Below are 21,469 nucleotides of genomic sequence, written 5' to 3' on the forward strand. Positions count from 1 at the left end.
TGTTCAGGTCCGCTTGAACTGACGTAACGTTTTACCTCTAAAGCTTCACCTTACAAGACAGTTTTAAAAATTTATCTGTGAAATAAGCCCAGGTTCTAAACCAAAATCCTTGGGGTTCCAGGTAAAATTTTGTTTGAGAAACAAAAGTGGCCCAGGGTTTGCAGGTTCGGATTCTAGGCACAGACATACACACCGCTCATCAAGCCATGCTGTGGTGGCATCCCACATACAAAACAGAGGAAGATTGGCAACAGATGTTAGCTCAGGGCCAGTCTTCCTCACCAAAAACCCCCAAATCAAAGGTGTCTCTTATTCTGTAATTTCTGAGTTTCCCTTGAGTGACATTGTACCAGTCTTTCCTCATTGGGGGATGGTTTCCGGGGGTCAGTGGGCCATGCGAGTCCAGGGGTTGAGCATGTATGGCTGGCACATAGCAGCTGTACCTGAGCTGAGCAGAGAGATGGAAAGACCATCCCCCACTGCAGGTCCTCTCTTAAAAGAATTTTGCTATTTAACATCATACACATACACATAATATCTTGGGATTCGTAAAAATTTTTTGCCTCTTATCTTTTCCTTACGTCACACTGCTTCATATGTCAAGGAGTGGATATCAGTAAAATATCCCACTGCGCCATCCAGCTTCTGGGAGTTTTAGATTTCTGCTGGCCTGCTTCACCCAAAACTTTTGCACAAATAGTGAGTTGGTTTTTCACTGGTGATGATTTAATGAAAGCACTGTCAGGACTGTTGAACTTACCAATTCAAAGGGCATGCCAGGTTTTTTTAGACCTCTGGTGAAATTAAGATTTTAAAGTTTCGCCCTATCATGGAGAAATGTGTACGTCCATTAACAAGAGGCATGAAAGGTATGCTGACAGGTAGGAGGCCAGCCTGACGGTGGCATGGGCTGTTGTCATGCTGTTTCCCATTGACTTCGCATGCAGCTCCTTGGACTTCTAGAAGTGGGCTCCGTGAAGCTCTCGGAGCACCAAGGCCTCTCTGGAGCACCGTTAAGCTGGCTCCATTTAGAAAAGAATGGCCGCTCCACTCACTGAGTGCCCATGGCAGACCTGCAGAGTAGACGGTCTTATTTTACAAACAGGGAGACCTGGCCTCAGATTAGGGACCTGCCCACACTCTCCCAGCAGGTCAGCCAGAGGTGGGGCTGGGGCCTGACCCACCACTGCGCCCCTGGCCTCCCTTGTGCTCAGACATGCTCAGAAGTCCTCACTGTGGGACCAGGGCCGAGCCCAGCGCTGAACAGAGACGCCACACCCACGCTGCTGGGAGAGCGGCACCAGGTGCAGCCCCGGAAAGGGAGGGGGCCACACAGAGGGTCAGGGCTCTGAAAGGGGAGTGGACTCTTGACCAGCAGGTATGGACCTAGTGCTCAATACGCCTCCTAGGAAAGCACTTTACACCCCAAGAGATATCTCACCACGTTATTGATAATGGCGGGGCGGGGTGCAAGCAATCAGAATGCCCTGCCAGTGAGAAATGGGTGAGTGAAAGATGGGCCGTCCCTACCTGGAACACTATGCAGCCATTCAAATAGTAGTTACATAGAATTTGCAGTATCACCAGAAATGTATCCGGCATCACGTGAAGTGAAAAATGCATGATGCAAAGTTATCTGCGTAGAGCAGGCTCATGCAGTACAGAAGTGTGGACATAAATTAATCAGTAATTCACTGTTATTAAGCTGCCTCTCCAAATTAGGCAAAAGGATTAATTATATTAAAAGATGTAACTGACTGACCGCTGGGGATGGAGCGTAAAGCTAGATCTTTACCTCATTCTTTACACCAAAAAATTGAAATAGATTTAGGAGTTAAATATTAATAATTAAATCATGTACATACTGGAAGAAAACTTGGACAAATATTTTGTTTTTAATAATTTTGGAGGAGGGAATCTCTTTAAGCATGAAAGAAAAGTTATATTTAAAAAAAAGCTATGTAACTATGACTACCTAAAATTTAAAAGAGCTTTTTAAAAACAAATAACAATAAACAACATTTTAAAAACATCAAAAAACTGGAAAGAAATATTTTCACCACTTAAGAAAAAGGGCTAATTTTCTTTATATACAAAGAGCTCTTAAAAATTAATGAGAAAAAAATCAGTGCTGCAAAAAACGGGCAAAGGAGATAAGCAGAGAGTTCATACAAAGAGAAATGCTCAGCTTTACTCAGCAGCGAAATGAAGTTTAATTTTATCCAGTGTTGGCACAGGAAACGACTCTCACATATTGTTGGCAGGAGTTAAATTGGTGAGGTTTTTTGTTGGGAAGTTTCTCGATGTCTATTGAAAGAATTGCATATACCCTTTGACCATCATAATTGCTCTGTTACGGTTTTATCCAACAGATTCACTCTCAAATTAGGCAACAATATCTATATAATGATCATTGCAGACTTGTTTAGTAGAAGGTAACAGTAGACAATCTAAATGTCTGTGGAGGCTTGGGTAAGTTAATTATGTAGTAAGAGTGAAGAACTCTATATGCTGGAGTAGAACATTTCCAAATTATGGAGGTAAGTGAAAAAGCAAGCTGCAGAGCACCGTGTGTGCTGGGATCCCTTTTGTAGTAAAAGAAAGGTGGGGAGAGTGCATGTTACACCACACTGTATTACATATGAGTGTGTATTACATATTATACTATAATATGTTAAATGAGTGTGTATCACACTACAGGATATTACATATAAGTGTATATTATATTACAGTATATTAAATATGAGTGTGTTTTACACTACAGTATATTCCATATGAGTGTATCACACGAGTGAATATTATACCATGGTATATTACATTGAGTGTGTATTGCATGAATGTATATTACATTACAGTATGTTATGTATGAATGTATATTACAAATGACTATATATTACACTATGTATGTTGCATATGAGTATATATTACACTATAGTATATTCCATGTTGCATTGTGTTTCTGTACATATAGAAAATTGTTAGAAGGCTACAAAAGAACTCTGTCTGAGGAGGAAATACAGCCAAGGAAGGAAAAGGACATTTTACCTTCCACACTCTTGTAATATTTGTGTGTGTGTGTGTTTTTTAACTCAGAGCATATATTAGTGTTATAATTGAAATACGTGAAAATGTGAGCAGTCCTTTTCCATAGGTGATGGAAATTCGGGTGATTTTTTTTTAACTGTAATTTCTGCTTTTCTGTACTCCCAGGTTTATTATTATGAGAGCATGTGTTATATTCATATGATGTAAAAATAATAAACTTATTTTTAGAGATTTTCTGCGGATTAGGAGGAAGGAATGCTATTTATTGACCAGGGAATTCACTTGGAGATCATGGGAAATAGAAATATGAGGAATGTAGTTTAAAACATTCCTAATTTCCCCATTAGGTATTGGAGTTGCATTTGCATTCCATTACAACAGAAATGGAACAGCTGTCACATCTATTTAGTAGCTCCTTTCTTCCAACAAATTCCTTCAATTGTGTCAGCAGAATGTAAATGTATCATTCTTCTTGGGCTAACTTCAGAAAACAATGAGTGCGTGATGATGGTTGGGTTTTTCTGGGTTTTTTAAAAAATATCTGGCATTTCAAGAACAAGTTACATTTATGATAACCTTCTACATCAATTACCACCTGTCAAGTCCCACAGGATGCAACTTCATGTTATAACACGTGGGTACCAAGTTGGGTGTCAAGATCAGAAAGTGGACCCCCCAAGTGCTCTTGGCATGACGAGTGACACCCGATCGTACGCCTGTCAATGGCTGTGTGTATTACAGTGAAGATGCTCCAGCACACACACGATGTGTAAGTTGAGAAACAAGATGACCAATTTGGCTTTATTCTCTTCCTTTTCAGAAAGCTGCAAGAGACCCAGATGTCTACCACCTCAAAGCTGGAGGAGGCGGAACATAAGGTTCAGACTCTGCAAACAGGTGTGTTCGTCTTCCTCCTAGTCCAGGTGACGCAGGGAAGACTGGCATGCGGGAAGTTTGCTGGACCTCCTGGTCCCTCCAGGTCCCCTCTGACACCTGTTGAGCCTGGAGGAGTGAAGGGAGCCAGAGTGCCTCGGAGAGCACCCCCCCCAACCTTGACTGCATTAGTCACCCACATTGAGCTGTTAATGTTGAGGTGGGAGGATCTGAATTCCATTTTCATCCCTTCCACAAGCCATCCTGTCTTCCTGCTCTTGTTCCAACAAACACATTGAAATCACCAAACTGTCAAGGACTGACAGTTCATTTGGAACAATAATAGGGAAAAAAACCTTATTTCTACCCTAAGTGAAGTTAAGGAGAACAGTAATAGCAGACCTTTAAGAGCGAAAAAATGCCAAAAAAGGTTATACTGAAGTTTTTATCATTTCTTTAAACTTCTTTTTTCTTCCTTTTCTTTTTCTTTTTGTTCTGAAAGGGAAACCACACTATATATTTAATTTAAATGTGGAAAAATAACTTAGAAGACATCATAGTCCACGTTAAAACACAGATAACAGAGTGGGAGAAAATAATCACAACAAATTGAAAAAACAAGTGAATAATATCCAAAAAATGTAAAGCCCTCCCACAAATCAATAAAAATAGAGAAACATCCCATAGAGCAGCGGGCTAAGAGTGCGAACAGGCAGGTTGCAAAAGAAAGAAATGCACGTGGCCCGTATACATATGAAGAAATGTTAACCGTTTCTAACAGTCAGGGAGATGCTAATTAAATCAGTGAAAGATTGTTTTGCCTGTCAGACTGTCAGAAATTCTTAAATTGATAATATCCAGTGTTGATGAGAATATAGGAAAATCGTCACGCTCGTACTATTGATGGCAATGTAAATTGCCTCTTGGGAGGCCAACCAGATGGTATTTCTCTGAAGCTGGAGTGTCTCGGCTCCTCACCCGGCACCCCTGCTTCTAGGTGTCCTCAAGTGCCCGGCACGTGGCAGGCTCTGTAGAAAAGCTCATTGTTGCTGTGACTGCCCGTGTCCTGACGTGGAGACGTTTCCACGCCATCCTGCCAAGGGGAAGGAGCGAGTCCCAGGGAGTATTTGGATCATCCTCTTTATCGGGGAGGTGAAAAAAATATATACGTATATGCAGTTACACATGGAAATATTTTTAAAGTAATAAAATATATTTAAAAGTGTGAAATCTACACGCTCAACTCTTACCAGTGGTCATCTCGGAGGAGGTGCTGGGCATCAGAGGCACAGAAGTGACGGGATTTTCTCCTCCTTCTGTGTACTCTGTTGTCTTTGACTCCTTCGAAGTGGGAATATATTACTTGTGTGCTTTTTCTTTTTTAATTTAATTTGAACAATTAGTATCTTATATTATGATTTTATGTCCTGTGCCTTTCAGCCCTGGAAAAAACTCGAACAGAATTATTTGACCTGAAAACCAAATATGATGAAGAAATTACTGCCAAGTAAGTCTCTGCCTGGCTGCCTCCGTCTGCATGGTTAGGTCACAGGTCCCTGATTGGCTGATCCTTGGTTGGGTCACAGGTCCCTGATTGGCTGATCCTTAGAAGGTTTCCCTGCCCCACCCTCCTGTCTGTTGGCTTTGCAAAGCGGTACCAGGATTAGAAGGTGCTTGGCCTCCGGGCTGCTGTGAGGAATATAGTATTCCTGTGAGTCGCTCGTGTCTATTTAATACGCAAGATGTGACAGCAAGCTCTGGTGCTCGCAGAACAATCCTTCCACCTGAAACTTTTTTCCATAATTATTACGAGGCCTGGTCAGCTCGGTGCTTTTTACTAAAAAAGTTGGGAAAGACTTAGCTTACAGAAGACATGATACATGGGATGTTTAGTGGAGCTTGGTCTGTGTAGATTGTGTCACCTTTTACCTGTGCCCGAGTCCTTCACTCCCATACAGGTGTATTTGTTCACACCTTACAACGTGGGGCGTCCCCGCGCAGACACACACGCAAAGGGAGCGTGCGTATTTGGGCAGCTCTGTCACACAGGGCTCTAGTCAGAAGGAAATCCATGCTCCGCTGCAAGTCCACTTGCTGCCGGTCCAGCCTCCATGCAGAACCCCAGAAAGGAGCAAGTAATGTTGACCGAATTCAAGAAGGATGAAGGTGCAGCAGAGAGCGTTGCTAGCACAGCCGCCTCTAGTGAGGTCCAGGCAGGCAGTGCCAGGCTCGAGTTTGAACCATCTTTTCCTGTTCTGGGAGGCTCCTCCCATCTCCCACAGAAACACGTGTCCCCCGCACTCCCTTCCCCACGTCCTGTCCCCCGCCACCACCTCCCCGCTGGGCCTGGCTGTGTCTCAGGCTGCCGTAGGCCAGGGAGAAAGGTCTCCTGCTGTGGTCACACAGGGCCTCAGGGGGCGCTGGTGAGTTGGGGTGCCTCTGAATATGCTACCCTCCTCCCAGGCTTCTGCTCCGTGTGGGGTGCTGGTACTTGGCTCCCCTCTGTCCCGTCCCTCGCCCTTGGCCATTGAGGCTGCTGCTGGGCCAGCTGCTCTCAGGGCCCGTGGAGGGTGGGCTCCTGACCTTTGCTCTGGCTTGTTCAGTAGCTCGAGAGCTTGGGAGCCCAGCTGCCCGGGCCTGGTGGTCAGAACCAGTTTTGATCATGAACACACAACTCCTGCACAGAGACTAAAATGTCCTTGTCAGTCTCAGCGACTACGGCTGACCTGTCGGCCGGTCTAATCCCCGTGGAAACTGCCAGATCATTTTACCCCGTTCTCAGCTGCTAAAACGTGACTTTAGGTGACACAGGGCGAGCTGGTTCTGAGGTGTGGTAACTGTTAAAATTTCACTTTGAAAATTGGAGGCTCTGGGATGAACTCCTCCAGCCCAGGGCGTCACCGTCGGCAGGATGGCGGATGTGCGTCCCCACCTGCCCCTGACCCCACAGCTGAGAGCACCTCACCCCCTAGATGTCAGGTCGGCGGAAACCACACCCACTGCTGTCACCTTGACACTCCTCACCGTCTGTGCCTCGGTTCCCTTTTCTGCCAGTCTGTCATCTTTGTTTTTCTATTATTTCTGCCTGGACTGTCTTGTACTAAGTAGGTCGTTTTTCTCAGTAAATTCAATTTTTAAAAATTATAATACAGTCAGCTGTTGGCATCCTTAGGTTCTGCATCTAAGGATTCAACCAACCCCAGGGTCGAAAGGCCTGCAATGGTTGCGTCTGTACTGAACTCGTACAGCCTTTTTTTCTTGTCATTATTCCCTAAACGATACACTATCTCAACTATTTACGTAGCATTTACATTGTGTTAGGTGTTATCAGTAATCCAGAGATGATTTCAAGTATTCAGGAGGATGTGTGTAGATTATATTCCAATCCTATGCCATTCGTGTCAGGGACTTCAGCATCAGTGGACTTCGGTACCCGTGGGGGTCTTCCGCGCATGCCAAGGGACGACTGTGTTTTAATCTGATACGTAGCTCTGTCCTCAGTTGGTAGCATTTCTTTTCTAAAATAGTTTGTATCTGTAGGCAAAACCCTAGTTCCTCGATCCGTTCACTCTTATCCACATCATTTACTTGTCAAAATTCATAGTGACCTTGGTTGTGATGTATTTGATTATTTCACTAGTTTGCGTTAATTTATTTTACTTTTATTAAGCTACACCTCTTTCTAAAAGACATAGATACATTTTGTGTATCTATAATCAGCCAAAGTTTGCTTTATTACATACTTAAAAAAATCTTTTGTGCAACCAGCCTGTAAACCCTTCTAAGCCAATGTTGTTTTTCAAATTGTGAGTCACAGTCGTGACATCAATTTACTGCGTGGCAACCAGCTAGTTGGGTAATAAAGTAGAATAAAAAGCGAAATAACAGAATAGAAAAAAGTTGTCATAACACGTAATAAAGTTAGGTATTGTCGTGTGACATTTTTTAATTATATTTATAAAATCATGATGTAAAATGTCATTCCTCCCATGAATCTCAACCAGAAGCCGTTTTGAAAGCCTCTGCTCCCAGAGTGTGCTGAAAGCTCAGCTTCCAGAAGCCAGGGCCCCCTGCCGTGCTGTCCGCGTGCGCGCTGCTGAGGCGCTGTTGGCTGTGGACATCCACCTGCCTGGGGAGCAGGTCCTCCTCATGGCGTAAAGCACCTCCCGACACTGTTCAGAATTGGCAGCAAAGAGTGTCGCTTGTCACGTGATGGCTAAGTGCTGGTCCCTGGTTTCGATTCATAAATTTCTCATCGGGCTCCTCAAGGCCACAAGGCAAAATTGTCTCCATGTAATTGGTTTATTTAGGGGTTGAGAAAGAAGCACAACAGAGAACTAGGAAGAGCTTAACTTTTCCTCACTCACAGGTTTTCATCTTCTCTAGGTAGGGAATATGGCAGCCAGGGAAGTGACCGGGAGAGAGGACCAGAGAGGGAGGGACCTTCTATCCCCTGTCCCCACGCTCTCCTGGCCTTGCTGTTGGTCAGGCTGATGCTGGGAGTGATTCACTTCTGTCAGCCAGACTGCCACTTAACAGAGGACAGCTCGGCCGCCTGCTCCCAGGTGATCCACTCCTGGACAGGCTCAAAGGTGCCTTTGAGATGACGGGGCTCGTTTTCAGTCTTACGTATTTCTAATTACTGTTTATGGACACATCGACTCCTGGGCTTTGCCCGAGGACCCACCTCTGTCATTTTACAGGTGAGAACATTAGGTCTTGGGATGGTCACCTGAATCAGCAAGGTCACCCAGGGGAATACCAGACGCTGGTCCTCCTGAGGCTGGGCCACTTCTAGAACCCTGACCCCACTGGCATCTGATGAGAAGTGGTGGTTATGGGTGTGGGCTCAGTGAGGAACATTTCTAGGCTGATACTTGCCATCATATCAGTGTGTTTTAAGGCCAAAAAGATTTTTTTTTCCAAAATCCAAGTTAATGAAAATCTATGTTACTTGCCCAGTTTCATCGAACTACAGGAAATGGAAAATAGAATCCAAAAGTATGGAGTCAGTTGTTCTATGGGGTAAAAGTACTCTGCCTCAGGACCGTGGCTGTTGTCACAAACTGCTGATGGGGCCATGGGCACTGTTGGGGTGTGTCCCCTCCTGTAATCATAGCAGGGAACTCTCTCATCTTCTTCAGCGATGAATGGGGAGGCAGGGTGTGGTGTACACGTCTGCGCGTGGAGAGAAGGAGCCTGGCTTTGGTGACGGGCACGACTCCCAGATCACAGACCCGCTCGTTAATCCCGCAGATGTGCCTGGAGGCCGCCTTGTGCATAGGTCTGTGCTGGGCTCTGGAAATCCTGAGATAAAAGGTGCAGGGGTGGGGCTGGCCCGGTGGCGCAGCGGTTAAGTTTGCGCATTCCACTTTGGTGGCCCGGGGTTCGCCGGCCCGGATCCCAGGTGTGGATATGGCACCGCTCAGCAAGCCATGCTGTGGCAGGCGTTCCACATAAAACAGAGGAAGATGGGCATGGATGTTCGCTGAGGGCCAGTCTTCCTCAGCAAAAAGAGGAGGATTGGCAGCAGATGTTAGCTCAGGGCTGATCTTCCTCAAAGGCAAAAAACAAAGGTGCAGGGGGAGAAAAGCCATTGCAGTCCAGTGTGTTCGCTGCTCTGAGCGAGGGGACGTTAGTGAGCACAGCACTGTGCCCTGGGTCTCCACGGAAGACAGCATGCTCCAGCTGGGACAATCAGAAGAGAGTTCCATGTCGAGACCCTTCGCCAAGGCGTGGGCCGGGAGGAGGGAAACCAGAGGGAATGGGGCGTCCGAGCCTAGCACTGGCCGGGCTTCACCATGCCTAGGTTGGGAGGGCCCTCCTTGAGAGGAGCTGTGGTCTTTGGGAAAGGAGAGGGATCCAGGGCTGCACCGGCAACCTCTAACCTTACCCTCCTCCCTCCCGCTGTCAGGACTCCCCATGGCCAAAGTCAGAGGGCAGCTTCTGGTGGAGGAGCAGGGGGAGACAGGGGACAGGGCACTGGAGGTGGGAATGGCAGATCTCGAGCACAGACCCCACGCAGCTGGAGCCAAAGGACGGAAGTGTCAAGGAAGTCTCCTGAAGGTGGTGACATGTGATCTGAGGTTGAAATGAGTCAAGGTGAGGGGTCCCTGGAGGCTAAAGGAATGTAATTTGTGGACACACAGGGCAGGCCAGGCTGACCTCCTGGAGGACCAGCCAGAGGCTCTGAAAGCTGACCCCCAGGGGCAAGGTGGGCACGCCCAGGAGGGACTGCCCCGATGCTCACAGGGGCGTCGGGCACTTCCCCAATCAGAAATGGACTGACTGCTAACAAAAGGCAGCCTGGGGCCAGACACTTACTGTAAATGGTCCCCAGAGTAAGTAATCCACAAAAAATGTCGAGAATGGACTGAGATAATAATTGCTACTTTCTTTTAACTTTGGAGGCGATTGCTGCAGTCTTGGAGATCCCATCTGAAGCCTCCCCCTCCACGTTCCTCTCCCCTTTTATTTTCCGGGAAAGGTTTGTCACTTTACCATCTGCTCCAGGCCCAACCTACGTGTATTTTATTAGACTTGACATTTTTTCGTTAATACATGTGAATATAAGCCCGCCGGGGCACATCTTTTCACAAATGGTCATAAAACCTTTCAAAACAATTTAGTTTCTCTCTTTGAAAGGAGGATTCTTAAATATTTGTTGACAGAAAATGTAGGGAGGGGTGTGGCGAGGCCCAGTGGAGAAGGGCTGGCTTGGGAGTCGATCGCTGGGTGGGGTCCCCTGCTCACCCTCTGTGTGACCTTGGATACACTCATTGACCTCTAGCCTCACCTTTCCCACCTGTACAATGGGCATAATGGTAGCTGTCACTACAGCTGTTAGCCATCCTGTTGTCAAAAGACAGAAGCTCTTTGCAGCAAGCTCACAGTAGGCTTCGTGTGCGTTTCTGAAATTCCCAGGCCTCGGAGAAGATAAGCTCATCTCCCCATGAGATTTGAAGAGCATGTGTTGCCTTTGCCTCCCTGTCGCTGGGAGATGCCACTGCGATGACCAGCCCTCACCCCGATTTGGGAAAGCAGGCTGCAGGCCGAAGGCACCGGGGCTGTTCCGAGAGCCGCTTTCTTGCGTACAGGCATCGCCGCCCTGTGTCAGCTGGGCCGGCACGGGCTGACTGACGGCCGGCAGCAGTAAAGTTTTCCATGTGTAGGCTTGAAGCTAAATGTAATTAGCCTTTATGTGCAGAACAAGGACCCATTGATGAACACAGCTGGGCTCTGTTTTGTCCTGTCAGTGAGAGTGGGAGGTGAAAGTGTTCTTCTTCATGTTTATTAATGCGAGATTCCTTAGACAAATGGCAAGCACAGTTTAATATCTGTTGGAACACGGAGGGTTTTGCCAAAACAGTTGTTGTGTAAGAGGATTGCAGGCTTCGGATTATAACCATTCCTGGGTTAAATAAGTGAGTTATTTCTCTGCGTTTGGTTTTGCCTCTCCCTGAGCAGGTCCCCACTGTGCGGACCCTCCCGCTTCTCTCTGCAGATGGAGAGCTAGCATCCTCAGTGGCTGTCGCTGGACAGTCTAGCAAAGCAGAGCGGCGTGGATTTTCATATTTGAACGGTTCCCCGGGTGGCCTTGCGAGTGGGCAGACTTTGGGCACGCTAGCCGGCCCCGAGAGGCCGGGACAGCTCTCCCCGCCCCTCGGCTCTGCGCCTGTCCTCTGCCGCTGTTGGCTTGTTCTCGGCTTGAGGTTGCTGTTAGGTTGTGGCCGAAACTGCAGGAGGAGTGTTGCCCTCCCAGCCAAGATACCAGCGTTCTGGGCAAAAGTGCTGGAATTCCCATTTTTGCTCAAGTCCACGGCCACCTCTTTGCTCTGTCCCCCGTCATTCTGGTTGCAAAAGGAGCTTCGGTCGTCACACATACAGGCAGCTTATTACATTCCTCTTGACTTGTGGGCTGAGGCTTTGAGCCTCCGATGAAAGAAAATATTGAATTGCACTGAAATACTCCATTTTTTATAGCTAATGTTAGTCTTAGGAGAATTTGCACCTCCCAAACCTTTCCTGCCAGTAAAATTCATATTTCTTAAGGTTACTCATGCTGTATTCCTTGCCTGTATGCTTTTTAAAAAGCACTGCATTGTATGTGCACACACTTACATCGTACATTACAGAAGAGACATTTATGAGGAACTTCACTTGGGTTCATTTTAGAGTATTTTCTTTATATCGTGTATGTAACCAGTGTTTTATCACAGAATGCAATATGCTGTGAAAAAGCAGGAAACTCCCCAAGCGAGCTGGCTTAGGGCTTGACTGACATTGTTTAGGGGAGCCTGTCCCCGCCTTGGTAGCTTGGGAACTCCAGGTCCCAGCAGCAGGGCGGAGAACCTAAGATACCCTGGCCACGGTGAGGAGACCGGCAGCTCCAGACCCGGCTCCCTGAGGGGGAAATGCAGACAGTGTGCGGGGGTGTGGCGGCAGGGACACCTTCCAGGCACACGGGTTCCTCTGGCCTAGTTCGCAGTGGTTCCTTGCGTGGCATCTTGTTTACTTTTTCCAGCAATCACTGAGGAAGCTTTTATTGTGCTCTTTGCACAGACGAGGAAACAGTCCTAGGAACAGAGTCAGGCCCCAAATCCAGTCCTTTGGATTCAAAATCTGGCATCGCACGCCGTGGCTGCACCCGGCCTGTGAAGTCCCTTTCTGGTGCTGCCTTCTGCAGAGAGCTGAGCAGCCCGGGGGAGGGCGGACCAGGTGACAGGCTGCTGGAAGCGGTTCAGGTCTCCTTTCTCTCTCCCGCGAGCCCCCCTTTCTTTACCCCAGCAGATGCATTTCTCTGTGATTTATTTTTTCACAGTTTCACATGAAAGATGCAGGAAACTTGGCCAGGTCGAGCCCAGTAATCACAATAACCATATTAGACAAATTTTGCTTCCCCCAATTGAATTTGAACAGACCAGCTTCAGCCTCCTGAAATGGAGTCTCCCTGCTGTACTTTTAAGAATGTAAAATTTCCTATTTCCTGTCTTTTTGATGAGTCATCAGTTTCCAGTCTGGGTGCTGTAATTATCCTGGTTAGATTAATTTCCCTAAAAATAGAGAAGCAGCTACTTTGATGGTTCTGAGGGGATGGTCTTAAATAGAGAGCTTACTGTCCCTTGAACCTTAAAGAGGACTAAATCAGACTTGGAGGGAACAACCAACGACTTTTTTTTTTTTTCCTACATCTTATCTCCAAAAGAGCCTAACTGTGCGTTTTGTAGAATTCCTGGGATTTTCCATCTCTGTCCAAGTGTCTTGCTTCCCACCTAGGAGTCGACGACTGGGGGAGCCCCGAGGGCTTCCCTTGGCTTTTGCACCATGGCAGCTGTTGCGTTTCCTCTGAGCAGTAGTTGGTCTCTCGGGAGTCCTCTCCAGCCCAGGGGACTGAGCAGAAAGAAGCGGGCGCTGCGTGATTCAAACCCCGAAATTCCTCGACCATGGAGTCCATGGACTCCAAACGGTTCTAGAAATGACATGGCATCAGTGAGAGTCGGCAGCCTTTCCTCCTCCTCCCTTCAGCTGGACTTCCTAAGGCCACGTTCCAATGGCAGGCGTTGGGTCCAGTGCTAGAACTAGGCGGTGGGGGGCCAGAGGGCGGCGTTCAGATGTGCTGTGCACACAGGCTCATGTGCCCTGTATACACCCGTGTACACAGCGCTGTCCGGTATGCATGTGTGTATAAACATATTTACGAACATAGAGATCGTAGTCCTCTTCCTCCAGCATCCTCGGAGGGGCGATTGGAGAGAAAAGCGTTGTTCGTAGGCTGTCACCTGGGTTTGGCATGCTTTTATAAAAATTTCGCCTCTTTTTGAGGTCCCTGAAGTTTTTCTGATTCACTATAAAGGTAACTCTTGGGGAACTCACAGTTTGAAGCTAAAGGAAACGGATTGGGGATTGTTGTGAAGATCCTAGTGCATGGAGCAATCTGTACGGTAGGCGTTCAGCGAGTGCCTGCCTGCCTCCCAGACCTGGGGGTCGGCAAGGGTGAGGGCGTGTTCCTGCAGACAGCACGTGCTGGCGAACACCGACTGACCCACCTGAGCAGAGGCCCCTACCCTGTCCACTGGCCCACGTGCTTGTTAGCGCAGTGCGGGACTTCCTCACCGTGCGGGCCTTTTGACTTAATCAATCAGTGTGGCCTCCACTGTGGATCCAACAGGTGGATCCAGCCTCGGCAGTGTGTGACCTAGGCTGCCTGGTGAGCTCCTTTGCTCTCTAGAAAGGAGACTGAGGAAGCTGTTGGCTTCTCGGCAGAAAGCAGGTGCCATCGGGACTTCTAAAGGTGACTGAGGTCCAGTCTGGAACGATCATGCCACCTTCTGCCACCAGTGAAATTCCTTCAAAAGCCGTGCATTCCTGACTCTCCCCGGGCATCCCCGGCTGCTGCAGAGAGGGCCACGGCCACACAGGCCACTGTGATACAGCGCGTCTGTGCTTCTGAAGGGGCGGAGGAGGACGCCGTCCATGCACGCTGGCCAGTCAGGGGCCCTTCTGAAGGGAGGCAGGGAGGCTGGCAAAGTGAGAAACTGTCCTTCCAGTGGGTCACCCCGAACCAATGAAGACTAATTCCTTTCACATAATGTTTATTATTTTTAATTACAAGTCATACATGTTTATTCTATAAAATTTAGAAAATTCTCAAAGGCTTTTAAAAGCCGTCGCTCATTATCCCACAACACAGACATAACTGTTATTAACATTTTGGCATATTTCCTTCTGGTCTTTTTTCCTACTGTGCTTTTTCCTTTATTTTTTATAAATGGCATCAGATATGTAGGTTTTTCTTACTTAATGTGTTATAAATATTTCTTTTGTGTCATTAACTGTTGTTCAGAAATGTGACACGGGCTGCAAGCCCTGCCACCGTATGGGGGCTCCCTGAGCTGGTCGCCCTCCGGCTTCCCTGCTGTTGGGAGCCTGAGTTCTCGTACTGCTGTCATTGCCTCACAGGTTTAGACAGGAAGCTTCCCACTTGCTCTTTCTGTGCATTCATATTCTCCCTCATCAGACGAGAGAGTTTGGAGCCCCAGCATTCTCTGAGGGCCCCGCGGCACTGGCACAGGCGCCGTTTCCAGACTGCTGTTTTGTGACATTGGTAGACATCACAACCTCCTCTGGTCGGTGGACCGTGGAAGGTGCTCTAGGCCTGGAGTCAGCAGACTCCGGTTCCGGTGCCAGCTCTGTCACCAGGAGTGGCCTAGCCAAGTTCCCTCCCTTGGCAGCAGCAGTGTCCTTGTTCGGAAAACGAGAAAATTGGACCGGATGACAGACAGGACCGAAGAGCCTGACCGTTTTTTGGCCTCTTAAACCTCATCACCCAGTTGCTTCCCAAAAGCTGGGGTCTCCAGTCCTTTCTCCCAGCAGGGCCTGAGGGGAAGGTGCTGTCCACGACTTGGGGGCACAGTGTGAGCAGGGGGAAGAGTCGGGTCTCAGGGTCACCACAGGGTCTGACTCCTGACTCCAAGTCGAGTAACCCTGGGCACTCAGTCTCATTACTCAGCCCTTAGTTTCATGGTAAGTGAGATGGGGTAATGCCACGCAAAGTGCCTGGCACAGGATCTGCACACGTGCCCTCAATAAACAGGGCTGCCGTTACTGCTCTCATCTTCAAGGTGCCTCGCATCACGCTGGCCCTGTTTGAAAATGTGGGTTTACTTCCCCTGGCGCAAGGTCCGTTCCAACCCTAACGACTCCCACCATTTTCCACGTTGAACTTGTGAACATCAGTGCGTTTGCAGCTCAGACCTGCTCTTTGTCAGTATTAGCGTGCCCCCAGCGCCAGAGTGACATGTGCTGTGTCGCACCATCTTCCGGAGGGGCCCTGAGTCCTAACATCTTACCTCCTTACCATTTGGGTGTTGCTGCTGCTGGGGACAGAAAGTCCTGAGTTCAAACCATTGCAGAGCTGTTAATGCCCCAAGGTCAGGAGGTTAATAACCACAGCGCGACTGTCTTCTGGAATCCAAATGCCACGAGTGTGCAGCCCTGTCTTACACAGCGAGAGTAAGCTGTTCAATGGGTGGTCCCCTCCAGCCGCACTTTGGGACAACTCTTCAAGTTCAGGACAGAGCTGACTGCATCTGGGTTGGAGAATTTGGGGCTCTCCGGGCTGGTGTAAAACAACTCAAGAGAGGTGCCAAACATCTGGGCACCGGCGAGGGGCGGGGGAGGGGCTCTTGTTCTGGGACATCGTAAAACGACTGTTTGGAACCAGCCTTAAGAATGAAAAGTTTCCTATAGGAAAGTGAGAGCGAGCTGGATAATTGAACTCATTGATTTCCTTCACGGCTTGTTTGGCCTTTCATTCTCTTCCTGAGGTGCTGTTTGTTGAGGAATGTCTCCAATTGCCAGAAAGACAGTGGGGTGTCTCACATTTCCCCGCCAGCTCTCTTTTCAGCCAGAGCCGAGTTCTGAGGCGAGCCTGCCATATGAATTTTTAATGCAGAACTTTATAGCATCGTTCCTGCAGCCCGCTGCATCGCTCTCCTGAGCTTTCAGATTTAATGCTCTGATGCACGGAGCAGAGGCTGGGGCCTTCAGCCTCAGTGAGAATTAACCCCCAGGTGACCGCACCTCTGCCCTCTCATTGCCCAGAAGATAGACCTGCAGGAGTTGGAGAGAAAATTAAAATGGTGGCGTGTTTGCAATGTCATCAAAATAGCCTGAAGCACAAAAACAGAGTATATTCTTGAAATTTGATTGGATAGCATGTATTTTTACCTTTTCGTTTGCCTTTTTAAGCTTAACTATTTTCACTTTGATACATTTCTGTGCTCTTTCTACCTTTAAAAAAGCTGTACTATTTGTGGGATTTACAGAACATAAAGACTACTGGATCCTTCCATTTTCCATGGAAAGCCCAAATGTAATTAGAAATCCAGAATTTGTCATTGATGACAGAGAAAGGACCGGTTATGTGGAGTGGTTAATTCTGTGTGGGGGCATATGGTTGATTATTTTTTTTCTCCTGGTAGCTGTCTGTTTCTGAAGGTTTTGAAATTACGGGGGAAAATTTTTAGAAAAAGTTGTCTATAAAAATTGCTTGAGTTTAAGTAAGTTAGAGAAGAATGGAGTCTTTGATCAGTGGTGCCAGAATAAGTGACTAACTACGTAGAAGATAACAGAGTCAGAGCTGAGCCCCATGCAAAATCAAGTCTAGATGGTTGAAATATTTAAATGTAAAAGACAAAAACATAACACTAGGAGAGATTTTAGATGGATATTTATATAATGTGGAGGTAGAAAAAGCCTTTCTAAGCATGATGCCAAAAGTAGAAATTATACAGGGAAATTCACAGCTTTCTGGTGATTGATTGATTGAAGGATAAACTGGCAAAAATATTTACATTGTATATGACAGAGAAAAGGTTCATATCTATATAAAGAGCCCTTACAAAGCAATAAGAAAAAGTTTAATACTCCAATGGATAAAGCTCTATATTTTCAACTCCTTGCTAGACAGTTCTATCATAGGAATCTCACACTCAAGCGAACTTGCTCCATCACATTTCTCTTTCCTGCACACAGCTTCCCTTCCATTTTCTCCCTCCCCCAGGCATACATGGTCCACCTGTATTCCAGAGACAGAGAGTCCTTCTGGACTCTTACTACCCCTGCTATCTAATCCAGGTAAATTCCACCTCCTTGAGACAGTCTGCATTCCTCACTTTGTCTCCACTGCCACTACAATAATTTGGCTCTTTTCATCTCTTGGCCTCACTACTTCAGTATCTTCCCAACGGATCTCCCTCCTGCCAGTTTCTCCCTGGGCTGATCCATCCTCCAAGTATCTGCTAGAAATATCTTTGTCAAACGTAAATCTGATCCTGTTAAAATCTTTCTGTTAAAATCTTTTCTTGCTTCTGCTGAAAAATCACAGCACGGCGCTCCAGACTCTTGTGGTGCCGCCCCGCCTTCCTGGCCTCATTCCTACCGAATCCAGCTCCCCCATGGACCACGGGCCTTTCCCCGGCTCCCCACACTCTTATCACATCCCAGGACATACCTACTCACCTTTCTGCACAGACGGATCCCTGCCCCTCCATGCCCCGTTCTGCGCCCGTGCCCATGTGCGCGAGCCTCTGCATGCGTGTGAGAGGGCCTCTGGTCTCTCCCATCCCATGGAGGGAACTCAGGGGCCATGAATTTGGACCTGGAAACATGTACTTGATTTTTACTAACTTCTGACTGCGATGGAACGTTTCCTTCCATTGCAAATGAAGTCAACAAATGAGAGTTCTGTGACTTTGTTGCAAATGGAAATCAGGTATTTTCCCATTGCATCACGGTTGTTACAGAGATCTCAAATACTGTTTATGATCATCACCACTCCGAAATCTGAGTAGTTCTTGGACCCGCCGCTAGATTCTTTATTAGTGCATCAATAAAGAACAGCTAGGGGCCAGCCCCGTGGCCGTGTGGTTAAATTCGTGCATGCCACTTTAGCAGCCCAGGGTTCACAGGTTCAGATCCTGGGCATGGACCTACACAGCGCTCATCAAGCCATGCTGTGGTAGCATCCCACATAGAAGAACTAGAATGACTTATGACTGGGATATACAACTATGTGCTGGGGCTTTGGGGAGGAAAAAAAAAGAGGAAGATTGGCAACAGATGTTAGCTCAGGGCCAATCTTCCTGACCAAAAAAAAGGAAAAAGAAGAATATTTATTCCTATGTCACACATTTGGGTTTCTGTAAAGTATTGTAATAACTGCTCTTCAGAATAATTGTTTCCCCAGTAAATTTGTGTATTTAAAACATTATTCTCAGAGGAGGTCCAGAATCCTCACCAGACTGTGAGAGGGGACTGTGGCACAGAAAGGGGTAAGCATCCACAGTATTGGCAGCATCTCAGGAACCGACTGGACCCTCCTCCCTTTGTGCCCTTGAACTTTGCCCAGTCCTCACCACGTTGCAAAGACTTTTAATAATAGTCTGTTCGTGTGCTTTCACAGAAGCCACCTCTTGCGGGTCTGAAACAGTTGGGGTGGGGCTGGGGCAGGTCCTGTCCAGACCATGCACGCACTGAAGCCTCTGGTCACTGCCTGTTGTGCCATGTGAGCCCTTCCTCCGGGGACAGAGGATGCCTGCCGGCCCCTGGAGCCCGGTGTGGAGGTTGCAGGTGGGCAGAACTCGTTAAGTTGAGTGGCTGACGCCGTTGGCATGCGTGGGCAAGACCGGAAGTCAGCCACGACAAAGAACCAGCATCAGGAGGCCTGGGGCGGATTTTGACGATGAAGGCAGGCGAGTGTATTTCCAGTCTAGCTGAGGGACGTTTCTCCTGTTGCGCAGACGCAGGCGGTGCCTCCTGTGTCAGGGGTTGAACATTCGTTTATCCAGTAAGTATTTATTGAGTGCCTACTGTGTGCTAGGCTCTGCTGGGCCTTTGGGCTCAGTCTTCACACTTGCTCCTCACTCCCGGGGGGTCATGCACCACCATAACTGTAGAATCCATCTATATCCGACGCCCCCACATTCGTGTTTCCAGCCCAGGCCTGTCCCCTCGGCCTCCGGGCTTGGCAGCTGTCCTTCACAGGCATCTCGAGCGTCACTGGACTAGACGGAACTTCGGAGCTTTCCCATCAAGCCTGGCGAAGCAGCAGCGTGAGAGGTCCTCTCACGGTGTGAGCTTGTCCTGAGACCCTGCGATGGCTGCCCGTGTCAGGAATTGAAGGCGGAGCCCCTGCAGGGGCCGCCAGCTCTCGTGCAGTCCGCCGTCTCCTCCTGCCGTCTCTGTCCTCTTTCCCCACTTTATCTTTCTCCTTAGGCCCCACCCTGGCTTTCCTGGCCTACTGATCTCTCTCCTCCCCAGCATCTCAGCTCAGAGTCCTGTTAGCGGGTTCACCGCGGTCTCCCAGCGCCCAGCACGCGGCCTGCTGGGGGCTCCAGAATGTTCCTTGAATGAATGAAGACAAGGTCCCCGCCCTCCTGGAGGCAGTCCCTAAGCCAATAAGCAGACTGCTATTTAATGAAAGTTGGGCTTGTGTCAAGTGCTGAAAACTGAAGCGGGTTAAGGGAAGGAGCAGCGAAGGGGAGAGTGGGGGCTTCGAGCGTGGGCAGGGCGGGCCCCTGGCTGAAAGTTAGTGTAACAGCCTGGAGCGGGGGCTCCGCTCGGGACATTGTTGAAGGGGACCCGTGTGTCTTGCTCTGCGATTCGTCGTTTCATACGGGCATTTGCTCAGAGCTTATTTTAAGCGAGAGGGAGCCTGGGGCGCGGCCCGCTGTGAGAAGGCTCGCGCTGAAATGTGGAACTCCCTGATGCGCTCGGGTCGGGAATTGTAGGGCAGTTGCACATGTCTTCTGGAAGGGCAAGGATGCATAGTGGGAGAGGAAAACGAAGCCCACGTGACTTCTGACGCTGTTTAAAATGATCCGTTCTCCCAGCTCTCGCGCCGACTCGGGAAGCAGCACAGATCAGTAAATTGCCCCTCGTCACCCATGTCAGTGACTCCTGAGCTTGAGTCGGATTCCTGAGAGCAGTGTGTAAAAATGCAGATCCCCGGGCCACGCCCCAGAGTATCTGAGAAGGACCCAAGACTCTGCCGCCCTCCACGTGCATGCGGCCTGGGGACCACCCTTTGGGGGGCTCCCGTCCAGTTATTCTCGGGTGATCGTTGATTTTTGGTTTAAGGAAAAGTTGTCCAAATAAGGACAAAGGACGGTGCTGTGACGGCTCTCCTGGAGCCACTTGTCTCTGTCCCAGTGCTCGGGCGCTCACCTCTGGGGCCCCCAGGTGTGTCAGACTTGGATGTCTGGTCATCCCATTTGCCGCACCAGACTGGGAGCTCCCCAAGGGCCCAGCTCTGGGTTCTGAGGGTCCACGACTGTAGCACACAGCAAGACGTCGGTCAGTGTTTGCGTAGTCCATGAGTTAATGTGCCCGGTTGTGCAGACACCGCCCCACATCATCTCATGTCGTTGCCTTCAGGATGCTCACACAGCCACTCCCTCCCACCCCTCACTGAACAGCCCCAAGAGCAAGATGCTCAGAAGGTTAGCACGTCTCCAGAGCCAGTGAAGGTGAGGGCGCAGGTGGAAGTATGCGCTCAGGGCGGGGGTGATGGCTACAGCTGGCCTGGCCCCGGCGCCTGCCCGCCCCCTCTGCCCATGGCAGGCAGCTCTGTGGGCTCTGCGGCGCTGTCTCTGGCACTTCTCTGAACTTCTCCCAGGGGAGTCCCAACGCCAAGTGTAAAAGTACCAAATGAAGAGTGTCGTGATTCATAATTCTCAGTGCATACACCAGGTTGCTGGTTCAAGCCTGCAGAGTTCACTCGGTGGCCTGTGAGAGTCCCAGGGTTTGAGAGGCTCCAGAGTGGTGTGAGGGGCCAGTCGGGGCAGGGCTGGGTAGAGACCACTGAAGCCCTTCTGGTCTTCTAGAAGTCGTCTTCGATTTGGGTGCTAAGTTATTTTATTACTCTCAAAAAATGAATGTGGAAGCTCTTTAGGTCCTGGTATGGAAAGATCTTCAACCTATGTAATTAAGTGAAAAAGCAAGATTCAGAACCGTGTGTTCTGTGTGCTGCATTTGCTCGTAAGTGCAA

The 21,469-nt window shown here is 48.5% G+C and overlaps 1 protein-coding gene across 19 annotated transcripts in view; it reads left to right on the plus strand.

Annotated features, from left to right (window-relative positions):
- The window catches only part of CUX1 (cut like homeobox 1), a 368,724-nt gene that overhangs the window by 225,984 nt on the left and 121,271 nt on the right, over positions 1–21,469 (plus strand). For all 19 annotated transcript variants that reach the window (XR_011424601.1, XR_011424602.1, XM_070231696.1 and 16 more), the window contains 2 exons: positions 3,866–3,942; positions 5,359–5,425. Coding sequence is in view for 17 of the 19 variants with exons in the window: in XM_070231696.1 (XP_070087797.1) it covers positions 3,866–3,942; positions 5,359–5,425 (144 nt within the window). In the remaining 2 variants the exon portion in view is untranslated. The remainder of the gene's footprint in view (positions 1–3,865; positions 3,943–5,358; positions 5,426–21,469) is intronic.

The sequence above is a fragment of the Equus caballus genome, chromosome 13 (assembly GCF_041296265.1).
Source record: "Equus caballus isolate H_3958 breed thoroughbred chromosome 13, TB-T2T, whole genome shotgun sequence".
NCBI lineage: Eukaryota > Metazoa > Chordata > Mammalia > Perissodactyla > Equidae > Equus > Equus caballus.